The sequence below is a fragment of the Pelodiscus sinensis genome, chromosome 6 (assembly GCF_049634645.1).
Source record: "Pelodiscus sinensis isolate JC-2024 chromosome 6, ASM4963464v1, whole genome shotgun sequence".
NCBI lineage: Eukaryota > Metazoa > Chordata > Testudines > Trionychidae > Pelodiscus > Pelodiscus sinensis.
Genome location: NC_134716.1, coordinates 105,277,170 through 105,299,131, shown reverse-complemented (window position 1 = coordinate 105,299,131; position 21,962 = coordinate 105,277,170). Strand labels below are relative to the sequence as shown.

The 21,962-nt window shown below is 43.2% G+C and overlaps 1 protein-coding gene across 3 annotated transcripts in view; it reads right to left on the bottom strand.

Moving 5' to 3' along the window:
• Positions 1–11,143: 11,143 nt before the first annotated feature.
• Positions 11,144–21,962, bottom strand: part of NUP155 (nucleoporin 155) — a 63,753-nt gene continuing 52,934 nt past the window's right edge. For all 3 annotated transcript variants that reach the window (XM_006139464.4, XM_075932525.1, XM_025179671.2), the window contains 6 exons: positions 21,842–21,955; positions 21,163–21,283; positions 18,203–18,313; positions 15,496–15,632; positions 12,846–12,952; positions 11,144–11,594 (listed from right to left, as the gene is read on the bottom strand). In XM_006139464.4, coding sequence (XP_006139526.1) covers positions 11,456–11,594; positions 12,846–12,952; positions 15,496–15,632; positions 18,203–18,313; positions 21,163–21,283; positions 21,842–21,955 — 729 coding nt within the window. In that variant the 3' untranslated portion in view covers positions 11,144–11,455. The remainder of the gene's footprint in view (positions 11,595–12,845; positions 12,953–15,495; positions 15,633–18,202; positions 18,314–21,162; positions 21,284–21,841; positions 21,956–21,962) is intronic.

The window sequence follows — 21,962 nt, the reverse complement described above, 5'->3', positions numbered from 1 at the left end:
GCTGCTCCCCCGCCGGAGCCCCTCCGCGGCTTTCAAAGCCTCGGGGGAAGCCGGCGGGGGGGCATCCCAGGCGCGCCTGGGCTGCTCCCCCGCCGGCTTCCCCCGAGGCTTTGAAAGCCGCGGAGGGGCTCCGGCGGGGGAGCAGCCCAGGCGCGCCTGGGATGCCCCCCCGCCGGCTTCCCCCGAGGCTTTCAAAGCTGCTGCGGCTTTGCTCCCGGTGCCTCTGGTCTGCTGGGGACCATCTCCAGCAGACCAGGGACACCGGGAGCAAAGGAGGCGGAAGGGCGCTGGGGTATAAGATGAAACCCTATCTTTTAATTAAAAAGATAGGGGGTCGTCTTATACGCCCAGTCGCCCTATACGCCGGAAAATACGGTAGTCAATTAGCTCACAAGTGAACAGGCTTAAAGAAAACCCTGTTACAATAAAATACAAAAACTAAGAATAACAAAACAGAAATGACTCCCCATTGCTACATTTACAGAGGAGCTGAAGAATCACAGTGACTGAGAAAGTGAACTAGAACAGTTTGGCTAAAATCAAAACAGCATTTAAAGCAGACAATTAACACAGAAGTTATTTCCCCTCCTAGGTTCTCCTAGCTGTAAGTAGTTCTAAGTAGTAGCTCTAAGGAGTATTGCCCATGATCTCTGGTAAGGGGTTAACATCACTACCTGCTGCAGAGTGAGGAACAGCAGCCAGTTCTCTGCTCCTGGCTTAGCTTCTTCCAGCTCACACAAGCCTTAGAAAAGCATCTGCCCTGCCTGTTTGCTCATGGAGTCTGACCCCAAACTACTGGACCCAACTCCAGAAGCTTCTGGGTGGAGTGCTGAATCTGCATGGGTTACACTTGTTTATACTATTTGCATAAGAATTAAACTTGTAAATGAAGTTAAGCTCCTACTCTTCTCTGTGTATTTAGCTTGTGAAATTGGCCTGAAACAAAACAGTGAGTTAGAGATCCATTAATGAGTGTCCAGGCAGATTAAACAAAATACAGGACTATGTAGCACTTTAAAGACTAACAAGATGGTTTATTAGATGATGAGCTTTCGTGGGCCAGACCCACTTCCTCAGATCAAATAGTGGAAGAAAATAGTCACAGCCATATATACCAAAGGATACAATTAAAAAAAAGTGAACACATATGAAAAGGACAAATCACATTTCAGAACAGAAGGGAGATGTTTGGAGGCCCAAAAGTTTGGAGACCGCTGCCTTAGATTACTATCAGAGGGATAGTCACTGATGACTAATGCAGAGCCATTATGCCCAATGCTTTCTTTAAATTTTGGCTATACAACTCCCAAGTGTAACCAAACATTGTAGTCTCATCCACAGGTGTTTCTGCAAAGTTATGTATTTCTTTTTTCCAGGTTGCTTGAAAACATACTTTTGTGTAGCAATTTTCACATAATGTTGATACAGACGTTAGGAAAGTGAATGAGTATTTGATAGGCTAGTCGACTAGTCGCTTCCCTGCCCCTTGCTGCTTCTATCAGAAGGAGGAAATGGGGGCGGGGAAAAGAGGGGTACTTCAAAGCGGCAGCACGTGGAGCCTGGGGCCAGACCCCGGGCTCCATGCGGTGCTGCCACTTTGAAATGCTGCATGCAGTCTGGAGCCAGCTGTGGTGTCCCCAGGCTGCACACAGTGTTTCAAAGTGGCAGCACTGCGTGGAGTCTGAGATCAGCTGGGGACTTCCCTGCTGACTCCGGGCTCCGTGCAGCACTGCTGCTTTGAAACACTGTGTGGAGTCTGATGCTGGGCTCCCCATGACGTTTCACAGCAGCAGCACTGCATGGAGCGCAGGGTCAGCGGGGGGAGTCCCCAGCTGATTCTAGGCTCCAAGCAGCACTGCTGTTTTGAAATGGCATGGGGAGCACGAGGCCAGCGGGGGACTGCCACGCTGGCCCCATGCTCCCTGCAGCACTTTCATCTTTGAAGTGTAGGAACAGTCCCAGAACTGTTGCTCCACTTCAAAGGTGGAGGCGCATTATCGACTATTCCATTAGTTGATTACTTGAAATTTAACATCCCTAATAGACATATTAGGGTACATCAACACTGCATGATTATTTTGGAATAAGCTATTCCAGAAGAAATACAGGGCATCTGCACTATTAATTGCCCCGGTATACATCTGTTCTGTAGTAAAGTCATTTACGCTTGTAGGAACTGATGCATTATAAGTCCTTCTATTCCTCACTCTTAAGTCACACAAAAATAACCAAAAGAAAACAATTGTGCAAATGGAAGTCAGCCATGGCAAAAAAATTCTCTGCTTTAAGACAAATATTTTTGAACATGTCTTGGACTTATAGCGAGGATGGCCTGTACTCTGAAATAGCTTATTTTGAAATAGCACATCTACACAGCAAATGCCCATTGAAATAGCTATGTCAAAATAGAGCATCCACATTCATTGGACACTGAATCGCATTTAAGGCCATCCAGAAGCACTTCAGGCAGGCAGGGCATCAGGACAGCAGTTAGCCTCAGGCAGCAGCTCCAGGAAGTATCTGACACTCCTGCTTAAAGTGACCCCCCCTGTACAGTTGTGTCTCAGGTTCACCTTTGCCTACCTCATTGAGGGACAGAAAAGCCTTTCTTTTGCCTGTTGTGGTTGACTTTGTGGACACATCAGCTCTCTAAAAATGGAGACAGACCTGCCTCCCAGCAGTTGACAGCTCTTACAGGTTGAGCTGCACCTCCTGTAGCACTTTCTGCAGGCTACATTCGTAGTCCTGCAGGAATACAACCCCCAGCTCATTGCGAGGAACTTCTTCATTTCTCTGTGGACAATGCTCATGCTGTACAACTCCAGCCGCCCTTCCTTGCACACCGTTCAATGTGCACCCTGTACACAAGTGCACCGTGCACTTCTAGCATCTGGACAACAGGTCCAACTGGTGGGACCGGATCATTATGGAATGGTGGGATGACCAGCAGTGGCTCCAGAATTTCTGCAGGTGGAAGGACACCTTTCTAGAGCTGTGTGAATGGCTCATCCCTGCCCTCATGTACCAGGGCACCCAAATGAAACCTTCTATCCCCCTCCAGAAACAGGTTGCCATTACCATCGGGAAGCTCACCACGCTGAACAGTTACCTATCTGTCCAGAACCAGTTAGGCATGGGGAGATTGATCCTCAGGGCCGTGCTCATGCAGGTATGGTGCTCTCGGGCTATTATCCCAGGAGTAAGGAGAACTGTTGGACTAAGGTTCTCTAGGGAAGGGATGGTGGTGGTGGATGTTGCATAAAAAAGCCTCTGCCTGAGTTTACTTGATTTATATACATGGATTTTCTGAAACTACACCAAACTGTAAGGTCTAAGGTTTTAAACTGCAACTCATTATGATCTTTGTCCTACTTTGTAATCTGTGTAACTCAGAAACTTACTGTAAAATGCAGTTTTGTAATCTTTGTAACTCCCAGACAGCTTGCTTGTAACTTTCCCTAAACTGCATTCTCCCCTGATTGAATGGAGAGAGTATGAATGTGTTTTTTTGTGTTTGAAGAATACTGGGAACAATGGAGCACATGGCAATGAGTCATCATAGTCTGGACATGCTACCTGCTGGATAAAGGGAAGTCTGGGCATGCTCCCTGATGACGAGGTGAATGAGTCACAGGGGCCATTCAGACACAATATAAGGAGAGGAAGTACATGTGAGACTGTTTTTTTTTTCTTTCCTTTGCTCCTGAGAAGCTCCTCTCCAGACCAGCTTCCCCAGCCATGATGAGTAAACAGACCCTCCAGGATCCACATGCCTTGGCTCCTTCTGCAACCCATATGCCTGTATAAGAGTTTGAGTACCTGAGGGCAGGAATGAATGGATGTGAATGAATGGAGGGGGTGTGTGCTTGCTTGCTTGCGTGCATGTGCGTGTGTGTGTGTGAGAGAGAGAGAGAAAGAGCTTTATCTTTAGTTTAAATCTTTGGTGGCTGTTCTCCCCTCTTTAGTTTTACCTAGTGGAAATAAACCCATACTAGTGTAACCCTGGGTAACAGTGGAAGCCCCCTCCCTGGGAGGTTTTTCAGTCCCATCTTCAAAAAACCCTGACAGGGCATGAGGTAAGTAGGGTGTGTGGAAGGGAGGGGTGGGCTCCTGGTGTGTGGAAGGGAGGGGTGGGCTCATGGACCTCCCTAGGGCCCTGGCAAGCCTGTGATTCTGTTTGTTTGCTTATGTCATTCTACAGATGGTGGGGGCCATCAACACAATCTTGCTGCACAGGGTCATCAACCTGGGGGATGTGGACGCCATCATCACTGGCTTTGCCGCCATTGGCTTCCCCAACTTCAGAGGTGGGGAGATCGCATTGCTGGCACCTACATCCTCATCTAAGCCCTAGTCCATCAGGCAGCCAAATACATTAACTGCAAGGGGTAGTTTTCGATGGTCCTACAGGCTGTCATGGACTGCCGTGGCCAGTTCACAGACATATCTATTGGGTTATCAGGGAAGGCGCACGATGTACATATCTTCTGAGACCCCAGCTTCTTCCAGAATCTGCGTACTGGCACTTTTTTTCCCAAACTGCACCATCAGGGTTGGGGATGTGGACATGCCGGTTTGTATTGTGGGGATGCAGAATACCCTCTGCTCGCCCTGCTAATGAAGCCCTACCCTGGATACCTGGATCAAAGCAAGGGACACTTCAATGCCAGGCTCAGCAGGGACCGCATTGTGGTGGAGGGCACCTTCAGGCATCTCAAGGGGCACGGAGATGGTGCTGGTCTTGTCCGGCTCCTCCTCCTCCTCAATGGCTGCATCCCCCTGGAGAGTGACAATGAGCATTTCCAGCCCTGAGTCCACTAGGAGGGTGGGAGAAGGGACTGACCTGCTCTCTAGGATGTGATGATGCTCATTATAGTAGGGGCACGTCTGGGGTGCTGCCCCAGAGTGGGAGCTACATGCCCTGGCATAGGCCTGCCTCAGCTCCTTTACTTTCATCTGCACCTGGTGCTGGGTGAGGCTGTGTCCCTTGGTGGCCAGTCTATCAGCCAGCCGGCCATAGACATCCGCACTCCTGTGGCTGGTGAAGGGATCTTGAGGTTTGCTTCCCTGCCCTAGACCTCAATGAAGTCCAAGATCGCTGCACCAGCCAAGGAAGGTGCGCATCTCTTCCATCCCTGGGCAAGGTACTGGGAGCTAATTGACTGGGAGCAGCAGAGGGCTCAGTGGGAGCAATAGAATCACTCCTTCACCCAAATCCAAGGCTGTGGCAGCTGTTAGGTGGCTCAATGCTGTCATAGCCTGCTGCATGCCACAACCCTTTCCCATGTGCCTGTGGTTTTAAGGCCTCCAAGAGAAGAGAGACTACAGAGTTTTGATGAGTGTGGATTGAGCAGCCAGCAGGGCACCTGTGGAAAGGGCTGGAGGCCAATTATTTCAAAATAATTCCAGCTGCCCTATCTACACATGCACTCTGAAACAGTTATTTTGGAAGAGTCATTATTTCTCATGGAATGAGGGTTACAGAATCCAGAATAAGCCATTCATTATTTCAGAATTATTGCATGCTTGCTGTGTAGATGCTCACAGTTATTTCTGAATAACATTTGTTTTTCCTAAATAATGCTGCTGTGTAGAGTGCCCCTTGGCATTCAGCGACCTATGTCACAAGGTGGTATACCTCAGTTTCCCCTTCCACACAGCAGACAAGGTTTGTTATGGTTTTCCTGCTGTACCGAATGTTAAGCCTGTTTACAGATATTAGCTTAGAAGCAGTATCCTCATAGGACTTCTTTTATACCTGAAAACTCTACACCGTTATAATAGTTTAACTTTCACTCATTTTGCTGCTTTTCTGTTCCTCACTGCCTGGCTGCATTCCCTCCATCTGCCTGGTCACCACCTCCCACTGCTGCTAGCCACCATCTCACTACCTCCCACTCTGATTGGCCAACTGTACACCACTTTTTCCAGTCAGTACCACCAGTCACCTTCTGCTGCCTCCTGCCACTCTGTTATGACTTCTGTAGTCAATGCCTTAGTTATCAGCAAGCTGAGCAGAAACACTATCCAAGCATAATTGATTTCAGCACTTAAAAAGCTTCTCCACCACTATTTTGGGTTGGGGGCCACTGACCCACAAAAAAAAAAAATCAGGAGCCACACCCCCAGGGCTGAATTAACTCTTCTGGGGGCCTGGGGCTAATGGATTTTGCAAATGCCCCCCCCCCCCAGGGCTCTGTAGTGGGGCCAAAAATGAGGGGTTCAGCATGTGAGAAGCTTGCTGGGTTGAAGTCATGAGCAGACAGTGCAGCTAAGGCTGGGGAAGGCAGACCCCCAGCTCTACCTATAACCCTGCCCCCTCTGCTGAAGCTCCATCCACACCACAGGAAGGAGCAGCGCTCCAATTGCACAAACCCCCTCTCCCCCCAGAGAAGGGGAAGAGCATGTGCACCAAGCCTCCCAGCTCCAGGGATCAGTGGGAGGAAGGCAGCCACAGCCCAAGCATCCCCAGCCCCGATAGCAGCAGAAGGGAGGCAGTCCTGGCCCAAGCCTGGCCAGCCCCAGTAGCAGCAGGAAGGAGGTGGCCGCCATGACCCGAGCCTTCCTGGTTGCAGTAGGAGGGAAACAGCCCAAGTCTCCCCACTGCCATGTGTGCTGCTGAGGAGGTTCCCACTACTCTGCCTTCCTAGCTGCCCTGGAACCTGCCTGAGCCACACTAAACATTCCAGCAACCCCATGTGGTAGCTGGATGCAGGAAGGGAAGGGGCAGGGCAACCACAGCTCAGCTTTGGGTAGGCACAGCCTTGTTTTGCCTTAAAGACCAGATGCCCATGGTTGCAAGGTCTGCGTGGTAGGTTTAGTGCAGGAGCAGGATGGAGGTGGTGGTGCAGGGTGTGGGTAGGAAGTAAGGTGCATCATCAGGTAAGGTGTGGGTTCTGGGCAGGAAGAGGGCAGAAGTGTGGGGGTCTGGGTGGGAAGGGGGTGCAGGAGTAGGGTGGGTGGTCTGGGCAGCAGGGGGCAGAAGATGGAGGGAACCTACCTGAAGCAGCTCCCAGGGGGCACCGGTGCCTCCATACAGCTCTGCATACTTCAGTGAGGAACTCCCTACAGGAACTTCTCACCTGCCGTTCGCACTGGCCATGATTCCTGGGGGCAGTGCCTGCAGGGAATGCTTCTCTATTGAGTCATGCAAAACCATTTTCTCCCTGCTGCCAGGCAGAGCCTTGTAGCATGGGTCTAGCCCCTGCTTGCTGTGATTGGGCCTCCAATCCCCCTGCAGGTGATCCAGCCTGTGAGCTGTAGATTCCCCATCCCTGACTGAAAATAAAAGGCTCCAAAGGAGCCTATTTAGCTCTAACTTTTAACAGTTGGAAGGAACATGTTAAACCACACCAGGGACGTTAGGGAGGGTCCACATCTCCTAGCTAGGACACCTGTCTCCAACTCCTGACTCCTATTGCACTGCTAATTCCTCCAGCCTGATGCCACATGCTCTGACAGTTCCCTATCAAGATCACAATGTGGCAATACAATATGTTATTGAAAATATTAAGTTTACAAATTATAGAATACTAGGACTGGAAGGGACCTCAAGAGATCGAGTCCAGTCCCCTACCCCCATGGCAGGACCAAATACTGTCTAGATCATCCCTGATAGACATTTATCTAACCTACTCTTAAATATCTCCAGAGATGGGGATTCCACAACCTCCCTGGGCAATTTATTCCAGTGCTTGACTACCCTGACAGTTAAGAACTTTTTCCTAATGTCCAACCTAAACCTCCCTTGCTGCAGTTTAAGTCCATTGCTTCTTGTTCTATCCTCAAAGGCCAAGATGAACCAGTTTTCTCCCTCCTCCTTATGACACCCTTTTAGATACCTGAAAACAGCTATCATGTCCCCTCTAAATCTTCTCTTTTCTAAACTAAACAAACCCAGTTCTTTCAGCCTTCCTTCATAGGTCATGTTCTCTAGCATCATTCTTGTGGCTCTTCTCTGGACCCTTTCCAATTTCTCCACATCTTTCTTGAAATGCGGTGCCCATAACTGGACACAATACTCCAACTGAGGCCTAACCAGCGCAGAGTAGAGCGGAAAAATGACTTCTCATGTCTTGCTCACAACACACCTGTTAATGCATCCCAGAATCATGTTTGCTTTTTTTGCAACAGCATCACACTGCTGACTCATTCAGCTTGTGGTCCATTATAACCCCTAGATCCCTTTCTGCCATACTCCTTCCTAGACAGTAGCTTCCTATTCTGCATGTGTGAAACTGATTGTTCCTTCCTAAGTGGAGCACTTTGCATTTGTCTTTATTAAACTTCATCCTGTTTACCTCAGACTATTTCTCCAATTTGTCCAGATCATTTTGAATTATGACCCTATCCTCCAGAGCACTCGCAACTTCTCCCAGCTTGGTATCATCTGCCAACTTAATAAGCGTACTTACTATGCCAATATCTAAATCGATGAAGATATTGAACAGAGCCGGTCTCAAAACAGACCCCCTGTGGAACCCCACTTGTTATACCTTTCCAGCAGGATTGTGAACCATTAATAACTACTCTGAGTATGATTATCCAGCCAGTTATGCACCCACCTTATAGTAGCCCCATCTAAGTTGTATTTGCCTAGTTTATTAATAAGAATATCATGTGAGACTGTATCAAACACCTTACTAAAGTCTAGATATACCACATCCACTGCTTCTCCCTTATCCACAAGACTCATTATCCTATCAAAGAAAGCTATCAGATTGGTTTGACATGATTTATTCTTTACAAATCCATGCTGGCTGTTCCCTATCACCTTGCCACCTTCCAAGTATTTACAGATGATTTCCTTAATTACTTGCTCCACTATCTTCTCTGGCACAGAAGTTAAACTAACTGGTCTGTAGTTTCCTGGGTTGTTCTTATTTCCCTTTTTATAAATGGGCACTGTATTTGCCCTTTTCCAATCTTCTGGAATCTCTCCGGTCTCCCATGATTTTCCAAAGATGATAGCTAGAGGCTCAGATACCTCCTCTATCAGCTCCTTGAGTATTCTAGGATGCATTTCATCAGGCCCTGGTGATTTACAGGCATCTAACTTTTCTAGGTGATTTTTAACTTGTTCTTTTTTTATTTTATCTTCTAAAACTCCCCCCTTCCCACTAGCATTCACTATATTAGTCATTCCTTCAGACTTTTCGGTGAAGACCAAAACAAAGAAGTCATTAAGCATCTCTGCCCTTTCCAAGTTTCCTGTTACTGTTTCTCCCTCCTCACTGACCAGTGGGCCTACCCTCTCCTTGGTCTTCCTCTTGCTTCTAATGTATTTATAAAAAGTCTTCTTGTTTCTTTTTATTCCCATAGCTAGTTTGAGCTCATTTTGTGCCTTTGCCTTTCTAATCTTGCCCCTGCATTCCTGTGTTGTTTGCCTATATTCTTCATTCTTTGTAATTTGTCCTACTTTCCATTTACAACTCCTTTTTTATTTTTAGATCATGCAAGATCTCATGGTTAAGCCAATGCGGTCTTTTGCCATATTTTCTATCTTTCCTATGCAGTGGAATAGCTGCTTTTGGGCCCTTAGCAATGTCCCTTTGAAAAACTGCCAACTCTTCTCAGTTGTTATTCCCCTCAGTATTGATTCCCATGGGACCTTACCTATCAGCTCTCTGAGCTTACCAAAATCCGCCTTCCCAAAATCCATTGTCTCTATTTTGCTGTTCTCCCTTCTACCCTTCCTTAGCATTGTAAACTCTATGATTTCATGATCACTTTCACACAAGCTGCATTCCACTTTCAAATTCTCAACCAGTTCCTCCCTATTTTTAGGATCAAATCTAAAACAGCTTCCCCCCAGTAGCTTGTTAAGTTAAATATGGGTTAAGTATGTGGAACCAAAAAAATAAAATTGTTGTGAATGTATGGCCAGTTAAATGAGGCTGGATAAACAAAAAGCTGCCTGTGCCAGGACAATGGGGTGTGCCTGGCATTTAATTTCTCATAAAATGGAAAGGGAGGGACCTGGAAGGAGGGACACATATACTGTACAATGACCAAAGGGGGGGGCAGCTATGGACCAGAGACGAGGATAGCTATAATCCAATGGAACCAGTAGGGAATGAGGATGGAGAAAGGGTTAGCTATCTACTATACATTTCAGAGACGTTATCTGTTTGTGTTTCTGTATGTCTGTCTGTCCCCGAACCAGAGGACATGCCTTCTTGCCCTGGCTGTGCCATGCTTCTCACCTTGCCCCAAGCTGTTGTGGTGTAAGAAGCCTAGGGTTGTCTTCTCTCCCCAAGGCAGCCTGCATACTGAACCCCTCATCCCCATCCCTGTCCAATGATTTAAAAGAAGAAAAACAAAACTTATGTGAGTTAAGGACCTGAGCAACACCAGGTAAATCTTCCAGTCTCCACAGAGAATTTGTCTGTTAGTTTGTCCAAGAACTTCTCCCAAACAGTTAAGAGCTAGGATCACCACATTTGGTATATAGCTTCCTCCTAGCATAACTTAAAGCAACATAAATGTTTGGCTGTGTCAGGAAACTGGGATGTGCCTGGAATGGGACTGTTTCTCATAAAACCTCACAGAAAAGAAACAGAAGCCCCAGCAGGTGAAAGAGGCTGGTGGGAACATGCCCCCTCCCTTTGGGAATACCCTATCCCACAGCCACCCCACTCCCCCAGGCACCCTTTAGGGAGATGTGGAGATGAAGCCCCTCTCCCCCAGATTCCTAGGGGAACATTGCTGTCTTTTCCCCTTTATCAGAGAGCGAGGCCAAAGTGCACAGTTTGCTGTATTCCTCATTCTGGATCAGGAGCGCAGGGGACAGATTAGCAGCGCACTTTGCTCTTGCTCCCTGATAGGGCCAGGAAAGGGAAGATCAAACAGCTCCGGTACAAATCTTGAGGGAGGGGGCAGGATTCTGTCCCCCTGCACTTCCTCTCCACCTAGTTCCCTGCCCAGAGCCCGCCTCATCTCCCTACCCTGACTTCTACATCCCCAAATTCCCAGCCCTGAGCCCCTCCTTAAGGACCAGAGCAATGCTAGATAAATGTGCTAATATCGTATTTGTCAAGCATTTACAAAGTATTTCACAGTATGATCACTTCCAATATTGCATCCCAATACTTCCTCCATTGCATTACATAAAGTTATGTTTAGTTTAAAACACAAAAGAAAATGTTTTCCAAATACATTTAATTCTCAAGGGAATAATTATACGAAGTGTCTTGTTTCAGCAGTATAAAAAATTTTCTATTAGAAAAATGTGGTAGTAGCAAAAGAAATCCATAATTTGGCAAATATACATTCTACGAATAGTAGATAATTGTAGATTAGTAAAAGCATAGAACACACAAATAATCAATTGCAGCAGGAGTTTTAATTTTCCCCAACTTCCTTCTGAACGTTTTTTCTTCCACATTCCAGTGCAGACATCTGAGGTTCCATTTAACAGTTCATTTTTCTCTGGACTAACAGTTTATCATACTAGTCAATGTAGCCGTTCTAATTTAGCCTGTAGGGATTTAAAGTTTCCAATAGTGGTCTGCACTGTTAATGTAGGGCTCATAGACTGAAGTTCAACAAGGTAGCAACTGACAGCATCCAAACATACATTTGTGAATCGCCGTCTGTAAGGAATAAAAAAATTGTCAAGAACACTCACTTTTGCTAGTGTTTATTAAAATTCATCTAAGAAAAGGAACTAGGATTCCTTCAGATAATAATGAAATAATCTGTAAACAACAAACCCCGAATAAGCTAAGTTTAAATTTTCTAACATAGTTAAATGAAAAGCAGATATTTTAAATCTAATGTGTGTGACTGATGCATACAGGGGAATGTAATAAATCATTTATTCACCTAAGTTTTAATAATTGCAACAATTAAAAAAACAAAATTTGTAGCACTTGTCTCTTGAGGAGTGAAATATTTGTCTACATGATTTCTAGTATTGTTATCTATTAAATGAAAATAAATAAATAAATTTAGAAGTCATACTCCACTTCGGAATGCTTCAGAAGAACTAGGCTGACTTGTGAAGAAACAATGTTATTTTGAAAAATAACTAGTTTTATTTAATGAAATTTGACTTTAAAATGTATAAAGAAAAGCACATTTAGGTATACAAAAAGGAACAGAGAAATTATAAATAATCAGATATAGCAGGAATGGGACACTTAAAAGGAAATATGTGCTTTTATTTTATTTAGTGAAATCCTATGCTGGTAAAAGGATAGTGGATTGCCTATGTGCCTGAACCCTGTTCCAGAGGAACTATTTCCAAAAGAAGAATTCATGCTCTATAAGTAAAATTCTAGCCCCAATGAAGTCAATAGCCCTCCCTATTACAGCAATGGTGCCAAGATTACATCACACTTAAGTAAATTATTCACATACCTATCTATTGTCTTTAGTTAAGATCCATCCATGGATAAGAAGCATACATTTAAAAATAGATTTTTAAAGTAAACACCAAAAATACCATGTATAGTTGAAAGTTGTGTACAAAGAGAGCCAGTTATCACAAAAGATCTAATGCCATTACTGTAAATCTGAACATGAAGTTTCAAGAGGCAGCCAATTTTTGATGTAATTCGAGGGAGTCCATATTTTTAAAGAACTAAAAAACATTTTCTTAAAAGTGAGACAATTTGTTTAAAAACAAGCACCATAATAATAAATTAAAACCCCACATCATCTAAAACTGGAACTTCTATCCATGCATACCTCTGAGCAAAGAGTAACAATAACTTTTGGTGATTCTGGCTTGCGTTGGATTTTAAAATCAGCGATCCAAAGGGCTTTGGAGCTTCCAAAACAAGGAAGATGAGAGTATATTTTTAAGCTTTGTATAACACTTGTTTATAGTTCATAGTTACCTCTCAAAGTTGAGAACTTTGTTGGGGTCTTGTACATATCCTGATAATAATACATGAATACATTCTAAAAGGTGTAAAGGCTTTTTTATTCTATTCCAGTATGGATCCTAAAAGAAGATGACATCAAATTAGGAAGGCAGTACAAAAATACATTCCAATTAATGAATATGGAATTATGGAGGATGTCAGTACATAAAAATTGCGTTAATATAATATTTTAAATGTTTGATTTATTACAGCAAAATAATGAAAAAAGTGAGAATCTTGATGTTAGTTTACTTGCATGGGTTTCCAATACTGAAACTATAAAATATACATACATCAATAACAGTATTGGAAATATTAGCATTTGTATAATTCTAAATATACGCTGAAGTACTGAATAATTTGATAGGATATGGTATTGTAATAGGGTCTACAAACACTATACTGAGCATATATAGAAAGGGGGAAACCTTTCCTGTTTACAGGGAAGTAGCTTGGCCATACCGATATACAGTTGCCACAGTTCCTAATCATGGAGACAGCCACCCACAGCTGCAGCCAATAAAGGAGACAAGACCTGCTTTAAAGGAGAGATTACAAAGAAGGAAGGGGAGACAGAAAGGCCTGGATCAGTGAAGGGGATGACAGCTCTGCATCAGGCTGCCTCCACAATCAAGAGAATAAAAAACAGATTGCTAGACACATTAGAAGCAAGGCCCCAGTGTAACACTATATGCCATATTCATCATAGTATGATATGATTATGGCATAATTATGATGATGTTGTACAAGATGAGGCATGTGAGGTGTCACTGGAAGTTATGATTTGCTGAATGTCTACCCTATTTGTATGCATGTATTACTTTTGTATCTAAAGTTATGATGTATTTCAAATGTACTGACACCCCTGAGTGACACCTACTGGGCAAAATGTATCCAGCATAGACAGCTAGTTGTGAAGGGCATATTCAGGGTAATGTAGTATTAGGGAAAACAGCAGGCCTTAGGAGAAGCTTATCCCCCACCTGGTGATCTTTCCCAAGGATGCTCCAGAGAACCTATAACGTAAATACTGGTTGCTAGGACTCATCAGGGAATGTGATTGGACCATATGGCACTAATCTCCATTTTGGGTAGCTGTATTTTTCCACAAACTGGCTGGGAATTGTTTTTAGAATAAAAGCTTCCCACCATGTCAAAGCTATAAAAGGTAAGGAGTGACATAATCACTCCCCCACAACTGAATGGCAAAGTGAAGCTTCTAAGAAAAAGGACTTGGAATGGGGGTGAAGACCCCAAGTTGTAAAGCAAATGCGACTTGCATCTTGAGACTCTACAAGCCTGCTAGTATCATCAGTCAGGGTGAGAAATTGTTAATTCATATCTAATCTTTCTAATATTTTAGGCTTAATTTGTGGTTTTATTTGCTAGGTCATCTGCTTTGATCTTTTAGCTTAAGTAATTATAAATGATACCAATCTTTTTTGTAGTTAATAAACTTTTGTATTTCAGCCTAAACCAGTGTGCTTTTAAATGAAGTGTTTGGGGAAAAAAAATCTCAGTTTAATTACCCCAAGTGTGCATATGTCTTTACACATTGAGGGAAGGCTGGACATATTAATGAACTTACACTGTGCAGCTCCCTGTACAGTGCAGGATGGTATAATTCTAGATTCATACTTCAGATGGGGGTAGTTGCCTGGGGAACTGGGAAACTTGTTGTTATCTGCTGTTGGCACTCAGGTAGCCCAGCTGGAGTGAGCAGCACCAGCTGCTGTCATGCTGGGCGATTACAGGGTATAGGTGAAGCACCTGAGTAAGGTACATCTTAGATCAGTGGTCTCCAACTTTTTAAAGTACAGGATCACTTTTTGAATGTAAGTCAGTCCAGGATCTACCTCAAACCCAAATATCCTTGCCCGAGTCCTTCAGCAAGGCCCCATCCACCTCACTCTGTGAAGATGGGGTACAGCAGAGGGGGACAGATTGACAATAGTGCCCCCCTGACTCTCTCTCCCCCACCCTGAACAACAAGCAGGAGACTCTGAGGGGGCAGCTCTGAGACTCTGGGAAGGAACAGCAGGGCAGTGAGGGAAGGGGCAACTGAAGTGCCTCCCAGCCAAACCAGTCAGGATAATCTGTCAGAGACTCTAAGATCTACCAGTAGATCCTGATCTACTGGTTGGTGACCACTGTCTTAGATGGATGCTACTGTTACCACAACTGCACCCCAGTGGTGACAGTTCCCTGACTGCACCCAAAGGGTGACAGTCCATCATACGAAGAATTGCCCTGATTGGGGGCAAATTAAGGAGGACCAGTCAGAAGCACTGGACATGCTAAGAAAGACTGAATAGTTTGTCAGTTTCTGCTGACCTTGTCATTATGAACTATCCCTAAGAAAGAAAATCAGATTCAGGAATCCAAGACCTGTAGTCCATGCTAAAGAGAAGCATTTCTAATAATTTTAATCCTATTGCTGAAAGCTGAAGTAATAGCTTTCCTCACCTACTAGGATCAGAAAGTGTAAGGATTTTTTAAAAATATTAAGCTATTTTACAACCACAAGGCTTATTAAAGTTAAAATGAGATGTATCAGACATTTAATATAACCTTTTAGAATGTAATTATGAAGATAAAAATTTAGCTTAAATATTATCCTTACCCGTGCTTTGAACAACTGGTCATACACTTCAAGCAGCTTAGACAGCGGTACTCCAATTTCCTGCATAGTGTATGTCACAAATCCCACATCCCAATTCAAAGAACAAACTTGCTGCTCTAGAAATTGCACTAAGAAATCTGGAAGAGGGGAAAAAAAAAAAACTTGCCTGTTCAGGTTCCATCTTGCTTTAATATTAGTTTAAGAAATGAATGTTAGTTATTTACACAACGTTTAGTTCTTCTTTGGGTGCTTGTTCATGTGTTTTCCAATAGGTGTGTGCACAGTGGCCAGAAATTGTTCGCACAGTAACACTAAGGGTCTGCCTGGACACCCCTTGGAGTTGCACCTTCATGGTGCCAAAGATAGCATCTTGCTGTCCTGCCCCCTCCTTAGTTCCTTCTTACAGCCAGTGATGGTAGGCTGGAACCTTCCGTAGCTTTTGCTTGTGCAAGTGCCATTTCTCCTAGCTTCTTTAGTGTATATAGTTTTAGTAGTAGTTTACTTAGCGTTCCTGTATATAGTTATAGTTATTGTTCGTGGGAGGTTTTCCCATCCCTTAGTTTCTTAGAATACCTGGAGTTGTGGCATATCATGTTCTCCAAGGTTTAAAAACGGTCATGTTTGCACCAAGCGCATGCCAAAAAGTGACCCTCACTCCTCCTGCCTGAAGTGCATGGGTGAGATCACTGCTGCATCTGCCATGGATTCCATCCTAGAACGCTGAAGGTCAGAGAACAGTGGTTCAAAATTCTCCTAATGGAGGTGGCTCTGTGCCCATAATCAGACCCGGGAACAAGAGACCCAGCCAATTGCCCAGCTTTCATCAGTTGGTACCTAGAATTTCCCTGATCCTCTCTGAGACTCTTGGATTGGAATCAGTTATTCTGTTCCAGGAGAAGCTCAAGCAGAAAGTCTCGATACAGAAGATACCACAACCACCAGCAGCAGGTGCCACGATCTCAGTTGCAGAATGCGCAATAGTGGCCCTTCTGGACCTCTGGGACATCTAATCAAGCCCAAGGTAGATTCCCAGTACATCCATTGGTACTGTCTTTGGTGGCCTTGGCCATGTTTGTCTCCCGCTTCTATGGCACCACATCCTCCAGCTATGGTGCTGTAATGGACAGGAGGAGTTCTGACCAGCACCTGGTGACTAAAGGGATAAAACTCAGATAGCTAGCAAAGGTGTTGGCCAGTGGGCTGGGAGAACCAGTCAAGATAGAGGGTTGAAATTTGAATTGGATATAGGTTCCCTGACTTTCTTTGTGTAGGAGAGAAAAACCAGGAGTTGAGAGAGAGAGAATGATTTAAACCCAGGCAGGACTACCATGACTCCCAAGTAACCTGTGGCATGAGAGTGGAATGAACAAAGAGAAAACTGGAAGTAAGTAAAGGGAAAAGTGAATCTAGTCGTGTTCAGGGTAATTTTTCTTTATTTTGTGGTTTGAACTGCTCTGTGTGAATCTATTTCCCCTCTCCCCATTTATCAGCTAGTACTGTGCCCAGAGACTTTTATCTGTTTTAATTTGTTTTCCTTATTTGCTCTGTAACATCTAGCAATCAAGTATGCTTTATCCATTTTATCGTTTGTTTTGTAATTAAAAAAAAAATCACTTTTTTAAGGTCATGATTTGATTTGTATGTCCTGGAAGGTCAGTCGGTCTGTATCTGCATGACTCTGACTGAGGAGTCTGCACTCGGAGTGCCAGGGTGGAGAACATCTCTGACTGGTGCCTACTCCGATGCTGTTGAGAGCAGCGTTGTCCCAAGCACTGACCTCGATCTCTGCTCCAGCACTGGCTGGAGGTATAGACCTTCCAACTTCTTCGGCATCGTTACCTGTACCCAGCACCGTGGCCACAGCACCAATGGCAACAGCAGCATCATCAGCAGTGCCTTCGTCTCTTCACAACCTGATGCAGGCATTGTCAACTTCCTAGGCACCAGGGCCGGCATCAATGTACACAGCACCGGCACGGTCAACTCTCCCCTTAGCACCAGAACACCACCAAGACCCTCAGGACCAACGGAAGTTAGTGTGCTCAGACGTAGAGGAGAACATCTCAGTTGTAGCGCCTTCTTCATCCTCATCTTCTGATGAGGCATCGGTGGGCATAGCAGTGACCCCGGTTCTTGATGATATGAAAGTCCGTCAGCAGTTGCTTTGTAGGATTGCCCAGGATTTTGGCATTAAAGCTGAGCAAGTGACAGAGGAGTCAGATCCCATGGTGGATATTTTGACCTCTGTTGTCCCCCCAGGGTAGCTTTACTATTGATTAAGCCTCAGGTCTGCCGTACAAGGTACAATAGTAAATTTCAATGAAAAGTGATTTCATTTTACTGTTCCAGCCACAAGGGAAAATTTGACACACAAAAATATAGATCAGATGTACTGATAGTAGAAATTACAGTTTTCTTTAGATACATAATCTTACAATTGTATCTGTTTTTCCAATAATCTCAAAATAACTTGTTTCACCATGATCTTTTAATTCTGTTTTGTATAAAGAGCACAGTATGCAAAGATAACATTTATTTAACATATGCAAAACCAACAGGTAAATTTTATTGTTTTTAATTAGCATCATACAAAAGTTATTGAATAGAGCAAATGTTATATTTCAATTTTTAGGGAGTATTTGAGGCTTTGAAGCCATTGCTATAATGCCTATGGTTTCTTCCAAATACTCTGTGTTAAGTGACTTACCTAAAGGAAAATAACGAGGTGTGCCAGCATATATTTTTCCAAGTAATACCATCTTTAGACTAAGAGCTTGCATTCTGTCAGCTGGGCTCAGAGTCACACTGTCACTCAACTCTGAAAGAGAAGTTATAATCTACCTTTACTTTCTATCTAAAGTTTATGGAGAGTAATTAAATAAAAAACCTAATTATTACCTATTAAATGCAAGCGCAACATTGTAGTATCACTAACACTCCAAACAAGTCTTTTCTAACCAAGACTTACTTATGCATATGGAAATGCAAATACACTTTTAGATTTCACATGAGTGCATATCATACATGAACAGGTAATAGTATCCCCTTGAATTTCACAAAAGTCCACTAATGTATATGACCAAATGCTTCAATATCTTAAAAATATCTTATCCAATAGCTTTTGGGAGACCTATCTAAAATGAAATGTAGTTTCAATCCAATACCCAGTGGAAAAGTGTACATACTGGATAATCACCAAAGCTGGTGATATGACTTCCCTGGCAGTCACTAGTATAAAGTCAAGGAAAGTTAACTATTTGCTACTTAATCACTATAGAGGCTAAGGCAAACTGCCAGACTCACGTGGGGAAGCCTCTCAACTGGAACCAGTGCTCTACCTCTTCTCTGGACAAACAGAAGAGTTCAATTTCCATGCTGTCAATCTGACAGCCTTTCATAAACACTGAATTCACTTCAGTCTGTAATCTTGCTCAGCATTAGCTTTACTTAACATTTTGATTAACACGTCCTTATGAAACTGTCAGATGAAATCTTCAGGATTTCTGAAGCCATCTTTTTTTAGAAGTGCCCCTGCGTAATGGAAACCAAGGAGTATAAACAATATAATGGAGCTTGAGGTCAGCAGGGAGTAAGAATTGTGTGAAGGAGGCAGCACACTCTCATGAAAGATCATCTCTTGCCATTTAGCAAATCTCTTCTGCCTCCAGCCTCTCCTTGGCGAGACATGGTTGCACATAACTGATACAGGATTGATACGGGAGGGGGAGGGGGAAGAAGGGGGTATCATGATCATGAGGGTTAGCCAGCAGCCTGGGGATTAAGGGCTTAACTATGTCCCGTACTTAACCAGGTAGATTCAGCCAATAGGCATACAGGTAGGAATTTCAAACTGGGACAAAGGATTTTTCCCCTCTTTGTTCGAGCAGTTTCTCTCCAGCTATTGAAGAGGACAGGATGTCTCCCTCTAAGAAAATACTCTTCACAGTCTATAAGTAGGATAAAGTTTAGATAAATCTGTTAGGTTTTATTGTTTCATAGTTTGGGAAATGTGATCAGATGTTTGTGCATTTAAAAATGGGTTTTGCTCTCCTTTGTAACTAAGTTCCTGGCCCATGGTAGATTTCTCCTCCATGAGTATATTATTTTGTTACTTTTCCATCTAGTCATTATGCTTGCAACAGGAATATTGTGGTGATAATAAAAGTTCTTTCTCTTTTCTTTTTATTAACCTGGTATTGGTTAATGGTAGTGTCCTGGTGTGTACTTTAGGGGTAAGATTTCCCAAGTGATCTTTCCCCTGATTTTTGTATCAATACTTAGGTGGTAGCAGTGGAGATTTTATTCCCAAAATCTAGGTTAAGATTTTGGGGGGGAAGTTTTATACCAATGTCTGGTAGATAGGGTTTTGGGGTACTTTTGCTGGCCCACACTTCTGCCTTTATTGTGCCAGAGTGGGGAAGAAGCCATGACAGGGGGGAGGGGATTTAATGGATCACAAACTAAATAGGAGTCAACAATTTAATACCTTTGTGCAAACTCCCCGCCCCCCCCAGCATCATTCTGGGATGTATTAGAAAGAATGTAAACAAGATCAGAGAAGTAGTTCTTCTACTAAGCACGGATAAAGACTCAACTGGAGTATTGTGTCCTGTTCTGGGCACCACACTTCAGGAAAGATGTGGTGGAAAATGCTCAGAGGGGAGCAACAAAAAATGATTAAAGATCTGGAAAACATGACCTACTAGGAAAAACTGAAAAAACTGGGTTTGCTAAGTCTGCAGAAGAGAAGACTGAGGTATGTGACATGATGACAAGTTTTCAATTAAATCAAAAGGCTGTTCTAAAGAAAAGGATGATAAACAGTTCTCCTTATCCACTGAGGATAATACACTAAGTAATGGGCTCAAATTGCAGCAAAGTAGATTCAGGTTAGAGATTGGTCACTGTCAGCAGACAGGATACTGCGCTAGATGGACCTTTGGTCTGACCCAGTACGGCCATTCTTACGGGTTACTCAAGTCATATGTTATGTAAATCATTCTTAGATTTGTACAAATGTTTGATTTCTACCTTCCTTTAGGCAGTGGAAAGAAACATGTTAACAATACTGGATTAATACACAGGCTCAAAAACCTAAGCACAGTTTAATTTCAACATACCATTTAATAAAGGCATTTTTTAAAAAAATGTGTAAATAGATAATGCTACTAACTAATGAACGTATTTACCATCACAATAATAAATTATTTTCCCTAGTTATGTTATAACATGTCTTGGTGTTTAATTCATACAGCTGCATTTCACTCACTGTGAAGTCATCTTCTTCTAAAGTGATAGAATAATTGACATTTGGAACATTCCGTAGTCATGTCTACAACTGGAAGAAAATGTACTTCTGACTTCTGCAATACTAACAGACTCAAGCCCCAATCCCAAAACAAGCTCCATGTGGGCACTGAGGACAAAGACATCATCCTGTACAATTCTTTTGTTAAAATAATAAGCCTTCACATTTTTACAAAATTCCTAATCTCTGAAGTTAATATATAGGTTTCGCATTCTGCAGTGTACTTCAGAATATTCCTAAAAGATAATACCTAACATTTCATATTTATAGGATACTAACAGGAACATAAGATCACTGGCACTAATTTACCAGTATTCTATATTTCTAAGCCATTTCAGTACCAGTTACTCATGACTTACCTTTCTCAATTATTTCTTGCCAGAGAGTTTGTACCAAGATAGGATCTGAGTGACCTGCACAATGTATAATTGCAAGCTTACACTCTGAGAGCTTGAAAGGGTCAGCAAATTCACCATACAACTGCAATAAAAGAGATAGAGTTTGACATTTTAGTCAGGACAAACCATGAATTAAACAGAACAGTTATTCATTAACATGCAACATACACAAAATGAAACTAAGCCAGAATAGCAGATGGTACATTTTAATTGCCATTCATAGATATTGCATGCAGAGCATTTATATGGAATCAAGTCAGCTCCATAGCACCATAGAATTTCAAAATTTTAAAGCTAAGTAGGAAAGAACTTGAGTGTTTGCCAGTTTATCAGTTCTAAAACCAAAGAAACTGTGCACCATGTAAATAATGTGTTTCCTACAGCAAACGACCCAAAGAAGAAGGAAATACTGGAGCTAGAACATGAAAATACAAGATTAGCTAGGCTAAACCTAAATATATATAATTTTTTAAAACAGGAAGCTGAATTCACTGACTATTTTGGCTAATGCCTGATAAATAATTTGTTCAAATATATCACTCTCAGATACTAGAGAAGCTTATATTTAAGAGTGGGATAATGCATCTGCTTTTGCAAAGTAGTTTGAGCAGTTAGATAACATCAACATATTTCTAATCACCTTGGTTATGTCCATCAGCTCAGAATCCAACTGGGAAATTGCATCTTGTACCGAAGAATGATGGAAATATTGCCGTTGTAACGTTTCCTCTATTTGTAGCTGTATCCTAGCCACCTAGTTT